The 7,051-nt window shown below is 57.3% G+C and overlaps 3 protein-coding genes across 3 annotated transcripts; 1 reads left to right on the forward strand and 2 right to left on the reverse strand.

The window, feature by feature from the left end:
• Positions 1–23: 23 nt before the first annotated feature.
• Positions 24–4,604, reverse strand: GGTG_01358 (cAMP-specific 3',5'-cyclic phosphodiesterase 7B; the record flags this gene model as incomplete). The annotated part of the gene is made up of 6 exons (XM_009219122.1): positions 24–704; positions 1,095–1,159; positions 1,518–2,560; positions 2,639–3,246; positions 3,641–4,258; positions 4,427–4,604. The coding sequence occupies 6 exons, from the start codon at positions 4,602–4,604 to the stop codon at positions 448–450; spliced, it is 2,769 nt and encodes a 922-aa protein (XP_009217386.1). The 3' UTR covers positions 24–447.
• A 76-nt stretch (positions 4,605–4,680) lies between these two features.
• On the forward strand, positions 4,681–4,893 carry GGTG_01359 (hypothetical protein; the record flags this gene model as incomplete). Its single annotated transcript, XM_009219123.1, has 1 exon — positions 4,681–4,893. The coding sequence occupies one exon, from the start codon at positions 4,681–4,683 to the stop codon at positions 4,891–4,893; it is 213 nt and encodes a 70-aa protein (XP_009217387.1).
• Positions 4,894–5,079: 186 nt separating this feature from the next.
• GGTG_01360 (hypothetical protein) lies at positions 5,080–5,866 on the reverse strand (the record flags this gene model as incomplete). Its single annotated transcript, XM_009219124.1, has 2 exons — positions 5,080–5,475; positions 5,711–5,866. 2 exons carry the CDS (start codon positions 5,864–5,866, stop codon positions 5,080–5,082), a joined length of 552 nt encoding a protein of 183 aa, XP_009217388.1.
• Positions 5,867–7,051: the final 1,185 nt, after the last annotated feature.

Raw genomic sequence — 7,051 nt, forward strand, 5'->3', positions numbered from 1 at the left:
GCATGCTACCCCGGAGCTGGGTGGCCGATACCTTTTCGTCTTGTCCGGGTGCTCGTGTAGTCCATGCCCTATCTCCATTGGAAGCCCATTGGCTGAAAGGGCAAGTATCACAACCCCGATCAGCTCAGGAGACAGGTGCTGGAGGAAAAAGTTCCCAATATATGTCCACGTGTAGTTTTGGTGACCTGATATGTACCTCTACTTTCTTCGGGAGACTAACAACGAAATCCCCAAATTCATCACCATTACCAGACGGATCAACACTCTCATCATGCACAGCACCTGGGTGTGGAGGTGGACCCAGCGCCCACGCATGTAGAGTCAAGTTTCTGCACACAAGGCGGCAGATATTGTTTGAGCCAGGCAGGCGCTCGAGCATCATTCAGGACAGCCGCGCCTAGCCTTCTCGGGTCGAAGAGTAGCCAATGCACCAAAGATGCTAGTATTCTATGCTGCCATGAGGCTCCGAGAACCGCCGCCACCCTTGGTTGTGCTGACCCTAACTGACAGATGAAACATGCCCCGAGGGCTTGAGTATAGACAATACCACGGTTTCCGTATTAATACATTGGTGCGAGGCCCCTTCCTGCCTTTGTCGTATCTGGTACCCATTCGCCTCAAACACCATCTGTCCCCGTTTCCGTCTAATGATACAAGTGTCGTGTACTGCAAGCCATGATGGCTGTGGCCCGTGGCAGCACGCGCTACCACCGCGTAGTAGGTAGTCCTCTATCCCATTCGCCCCGTCTTCCATCGGTTCAGAACGCCAGGATAGATGGGCAATTACTCGAGCCGTCGAGATTGCGAGTGATGACCCTTCCTCTCCGGCCCAAGACCCGAATGAGACCCTAAAATGTCCGCCGCCTGGCAGAGTCGAAAAGGAAAAGGCGCCAACAACAGAGCTTGGCCAAGACAAAGGGAAGATAAGAATAGGGATGGAGAGAAAAAGACAAGTGACAAAGAGAAGTCGAACACAAGGGAAGGATAAGTAGGTGCGACCTAAAAAGCTGGAGAGGCAGAAGAAGAAAAACAACCGAGAAATAAAACAGCAAAGGAGAAGGAAATAAAAAAAGAACAAAAAAAAACGGCTAAACGATGCAGCGCCTTATAGAACCTAGGGAAGTGAAAAGAGGATGTCGCGTATTTTCTCCGTCGCCAGCTATGACAGCTGGCGTATGCCCATAATCATTATGTCTTTTTAGGCCATTGCTGGGATGATTTGCTCGTCTAGTATTTCTCGTGCCGCGGCAGCATGAGCCTCTCAGGGCCGGTGTCCATGACGCTGATTGCATCGCAACGTTATCGGTCATGACTTTTCGTAAGCTGTCTTCGCGAGATCGTCGGCCCGATGGACTCGGCTGAAGCACCGCGCTTAGAGACGGTTGGTTGTCCCTTTGGAGATGCCCGGCCATCGGGGCGCCTGGGGAGGCTGCCAAAGCCGGGCATGCTCAAGGGCAGGTCAGAGGCCAAAACACAGCCTGCATCATGTCCTCTCTGAGCATCGGTCGGCCTCTCACCCTGCAGTATCAGCTGCCGGTATGGGAGGACTGGCACCTCTGTGTCTGCGGAAAAATGGGAAGGCGTTCATGCGGAACCTGCTAGGTTTCTTTTTGAGAGTCCTGGCCTCCGACAGCTTGGCGTTGGTTGATGTGGACGAGTCTTCCTCTGCATACATCGAAGACGGGCTAGTGCCCAGTCTCGAATCCGAGTGATTCTTGTCCAGTCTTGATTCTGGCGGGTGGCTGCCCAGGGGCTCGTGATCATACTCGGGGACCTCGACCGTGGGCACGGGGACACTGGATGGCCGGTCCAGTGACTCCTGGCTAATAATGCTAGTGCCCTGCGTGCTAGGCGAGAGCGGCATCTTACCCGTCGTGGCGCTGTTAGCCTGCGACGCCCAATCCCCAGCACCAGGCGCGGACGCGCTCCCCTCGGTCGCTTCGCTACAGCGTTGCTTTCGGGACGTCGGAGGTCGGGTATCGTGCATGCCAAAGGGATCGCTAGCAGCAAAGTCGGCGACGGCATCAAACGAGGTGGTGATGCCATTGACTTCTTGGTATTTGTTGGGGAGCGCCGACACGTCAAGAGGCTTGTACGAAACCTTCGTGGGCCTCTCTTCCGTCATGGAGAACGGCACCGACGTCTCTGTAGGAGACACGCCACCCGAGATGGCGGAAGGAGTTCGAAGATCTCTGTCGGTGTCGGGAGTGACGGCAATGCTCATAGTCCGAGGCGACATGGTCCCGTCGTGAATGAGTCTTGGCCTGTTGAGCTGCTTGGCCACTTCTTCTTCCACCATCTTCTGGAACAAGGCCTTGTTGATCTCCAGTTCGTCCACACAGTATCGCGTTTGCGGCAGTATGTCGGCAACTCCCTGGAATAGGGGTATTGCGAACAAGTTCAGAAAGCCTAGCTGAGCCTTGGATAGGGACAACACGTCCTTCTTAGGCGGGGACATGAGAGATGATGGAATCTCCAACTCAGACTCCATGGATGCCTGTCGCGAGAACTCGTCCGACAAGATGTGAGTCCACTGCAGAGCGGTGTCGTGCTTCCGCGCCTGAAAGTCCGAAGTGAAGATTTATTAGTTCCTCGTGAAGCCCAGTTAACATCGTCATGGAGTGCGGACTGGACGTACCACATTGCTGATGTCGGCGCACTTGATGAGAAGGGCGCATAAGAGAGCCTTCTGCTCCTCAATCATACGGCCATTCCATCCCTCGGTGGTGTTGCTGGCTTGGAGTTTCTCCTGGAGATCGCCGAGCTTCTTCATGTAGTCGAAATGGAGACCCATGTCGGTGGCCAGAATAGAGCTTATCATGAGCTTTCGCATGCGCAGATCCTCAAACGCAGCAGGCCAGTGCCTCCGCAGAATCTGCGAATACGCTGCGCAGTGGAAGGACTCGAGTACTGAGCGGTCGTTGTAGAGCTGTGCTAGAGGCGCGTTAAGCGTGACTAGAAAACCATTGTTGACTCCCGGGTGGCCCACGTCATGGCCAACTGCCGTGACGAGAAGGGTCAAGGCCTCAAATGGTTCTAGCAGGCCGGCCATGGGTGAGGTTGGCGACTCCTGGGTCGGCAGGACCCCATCTTGATAGTCGGGGAGTGGAAACGGCGGCAGCGCACCGATTTGTACCAAGAAGTGAAAGGTTGCCTGCAGCACGTCGATAACATGGCGGAAATTATGGTACGGCACGAAGCTGTTGTAAGCGGCCCGGCAAGCAATCAGGTAGGTGATTAGTTGGTCTGCGGGAGTGGAAAGAAGCGGTCAGCAAGCGAATCAGGCGAGAGCTGGAAAAAATAACGGGGTCCAAAGGCAAACACCTCGACACCGACACACACACACACACACACACACACACACACACACACAAGCACGGACGGAGAGACGATCGCATCGGCAAACACGCAACAAACGGCAAAGAGAAGCCTCCAGGACAGAAGCTTGCGAAACGGAAAAGCAAAAGATGAGAGCGAGAAGAGGGGACAGAAAACGCACCAGTCGGCAAGCGCCAGCGCTCCAACTCCGGCATGCTAAGCGCGTGCTTCAGCATCGACGAGGCAGCAACGATCAGATCGTCATCGCTGAGATCGTGGGCGCAAAAGTGTCAGTCAGCGACCATCTTGGTGATCTGCGCACGCCGCTCAGGAGGCACCCTAATCCTGATGTTTGAGACGCGGTCGTCTTGGTCGTCACCGGGGCGGCAGATTCCGCTCATAAGGCCAGAAACCATAGCTTCTCGGAGGTATGCAAACGGCTTCTGTTCGTCCACCCCCACCCAAGACCGCTTGCGGCCGCGCTTTACTTCGAGAATAGCCTGTCTCTCCTTCAGAGCCTCCTTGTGGGCTCGGTACGCGTGGGTTTGTATCGACGTCACAGAGTTCACTGGATTGACCAGAACGTCGGTTGCTCCCAGGTCCAAGCACCCCTTGAGTAGCCGGCGATCTGGTACCAGTCGGCCCCCCTCCAGCGTCGAGATCCCTGGCATGTCGGAGCCATTGGCCGTCGCGCCCGCGCGCTCAGCCCCGGGGAAGCTGATCAGAGGTATAGGCACGACCAGGCTGGACATGTTCCGCAAATGGGCTTCAGACACAATCATTTGCAGAAGCCGGATTCCATAGCCATCCCCGTCGGCCGAGTCTGGCGGGCGTTCTTCGCTAGATGGATTTGAATGAGGCGAGGTAGGCCTGGAGCGATCATCAACTGGAAGGCGCTCGTTGCTGGGAATGTCTATCAACACGACGGTCGGCGTCGTTTCTGCCGTCGAGGTACCGTGCTGGTCAAACAACTGCGACATGCAGGCGACCCCGGTGCCGCACAAATGAACTAGCGCCGCGCTTCGTCAGTCTCGGGAGATACACACCAATGGCCTGGCGTACTGTCCAGGCACCGAGGAATGATGGGCAAGTGGGGGAGGGGACTAACCATCGCCAATGGCTTCAAGCAGCAGCGCAACGTTTTCCCTAAGTGTCTGGGTCTCGCAGCCACTGGCCGCATCTTGAAAGCTGCCGAAGCTGCCGGAGCCGCGTGAGGGCGCACGAATCACGCGGTCCTCCCGGACACTCCGGTCAACGTATATCAAATCGCAGGAGACATCATCCATCGTGGCCTCAAAGAGAGCCAGTCATGAGACTGGGACACCTTTGCTGCCACGGGGGAACCACGCCGCTGGCCAAGATATGCCAGTGCCTGCGTTTCTGGGTGTGTCCCTCGACAAGAAGCAGCCACCCGGAAAACAAGCCGACCCCGGCGCTAGCAGCGCTTCCGGACGCGAGCCTTCGGCGCGCGAAAGCTGGCCGACGGGATCTGGCGCGACAGCAGCAAAATCTGCTCGGCCCAGGCCTGAGCAGGCGTCGGCGCAACCCAATCACCTCGCCGAACGGTCGCGTTGAGGCAGACCTTTGGCCGCTGGAACTATCAGAAGCGATCGCGCGTGGAAGAGATGTGCGCTTTCGGGTACGTGTCAGGCACGACGAGGTAAACGGTCGTGCACGAAGCCGTCGCGAGGCTTCTCAGTCAAAGGATCGAGATACGATAGCGTGAGCGGGCCGAGAAACATGGGGCGGTCGCGCCGGTGATCAGTCGTGCATGTCGTCGATCGAGGGAGGCGAGGGTTTGGGGTTGTCGAGGGGGTACGCCGGAGCGCTGGTGTCGTTGCGAGGGAGGCGCGACACGATGCCCGGCGAGCCTGTGCTAGGCGGTCGATTGGAAGGATCTGTGGTGCCAATTGAGTGAGGTGCGGTCGAGGTTAATTGGGCTTGTGGTCGGGGGTCGCGATTGCGAAATGCGGGCGCGGGAGATGGAAGATGGCAGCCGCAAAGGAACGTTGGTACGGTCGTGTACACGGAAAGGGCAGAGGGCGGCCGGCGGAAGCAGTGTGACTGAGGCGAGGGTACTCGACGAGGATTGCAGCTTCCGTTGGCGTGCAGGAGTTCTGGCTTCAAGGTTGGTGCCAGTGTTGTGATATCCCAATCCTAAGCGGGTGCGAACGACAGGGCTCCCCTCCTCTCTTTTCCTTCTTCTTTTCTTTTTCTTTTTCCCTCCCCCCCTTGGATGTTCCAAACCTCGATTTCGCCCACTGCTGCTTGTTCTGGGGTCGAATTGATAAGGTGGTAGGATTGGGCGATAGTTGGAGGTAGAGACAGGAGCCGTTGACAAATTCGGAGGTGGAAACCAGATCGGAAGAACCAAGACTCAAGGGCACATTACCTTGCGGTTGTAGGATGGGCCGGCGCCAGGGTACAGGGGCCTGGGGGCCTGGCTGACAAGACCCAAGACGGAAGGGGAAAGGCAGCTAGTCGCTGGCGAGACGCGAGTCGGGCCTGCCGCTGCAACAAGAGCAACACGGACTCGCGCTTGGGGCATGTAAATTTTCGAGACCCTCAGGGCTCCTCAGGGCTCCCCCAAAGATCAATCGCAGCAGCAACGAGGGCGAACCCGACAGAGAGTTCAACCACAGGGCAGGAGGATCGGCGAGGACGATGAGGGCGGAGAAGGCGTGGACAGAGCAGGCCGGAACCCAGAGTGACGATGGGGAGGCGCGCCCACAACAACTGTGCGTCCTTCGGCCGCCTTCGCCTTCGACACCACACCGTACTCCCCTCGTGGTAGAGGCTATGTAACGGCGATCCCAGGTGGCCCCAATGGGTGTTGCACCTTCCACCCCACAGCCAGTTTCGGGGCTTTATTCCCTTCTCGGGTGCACCATCCCAAACGCAGCGACGCTCCGGCAGGTGGAAGCGGAGCTGCCAGTTTGTCGTGCCGGATGATGCCTGCTTGGTGCAAAAACGTGGCGGGCACCGGACAAGGCGAGCGGAATGGGCATGGAAGCTGAAAACAACAATGGGAAGCGGGCCTCTAGCTGGATAAGAGTCCTGTCTGCATCAAAGGGAAGCAAGGTGGTGGTGTGTATGTCTGTTTAGGTAGGTACCCGTCTACCGAAGCTATTTGTCGTACTGACCAGGGCTGTATTACGTGCACAATACGGTATGTACTACCTGAGCACGAACTTGTGTGGCTGCAACAATGGGCAAGAAGAAGAGGGCGCGATTGCTCGTGGGAGTTCTGTGCAGATCGCCATCGATGTGGGGGAGAAGACGTTTCCTGCTCTCAAGATCAAGATAGACGTGACGACACACCTCAACCACGAGGTGGCACGATCAACGATGCAAGGAAGGAGGGAGTCCCATCAACCCCGGGGGGCCACCTTCCCTCGGCCGTATTCGTGCGCGTCCCGTCATCCATGCAGCTTCTCCTGTGCTGCAACGTCGACCGGCCCTCCTGCTGCAGCAGTGGACCGCTGGTCGGTGGGGCTTTTCTGGCAGGGCCTCGATGCGCCCGCCTGCAGCTGCAGCCAGGCTAAACCGCACCAAGCAGGTACACCTGCCTAGGAAGGTCAGCCGGCAGCAAGTGAGGTGGGCACCAGCACTGTGTGTGTGTGTTCGTGCTGGGGATACCGTGGCACATCTGTTTCCCTGGATCAAGCCTGCAGCCCGCGATGGACGGCACAAACTGTGTTGGTTGCGACACTCAAGCTGCCTTTTTGCTTAC

The sequence above is a fragment of the Gaeumannomyces tritici genome, assembly GCF_000145635.1.
Source record: "Gaeumannomyces tritici R3-111a-1 unplaced genomic scaffold supercont2.1, whole genome shotgun sequence".
Lineage (NCBI taxonomy): Eukaryota > Fungi > Ascomycota > Sordariomycetes > Magnaporthales > Magnaporthaceae > Gaeumannomyces > Gaeumannomyces tritici.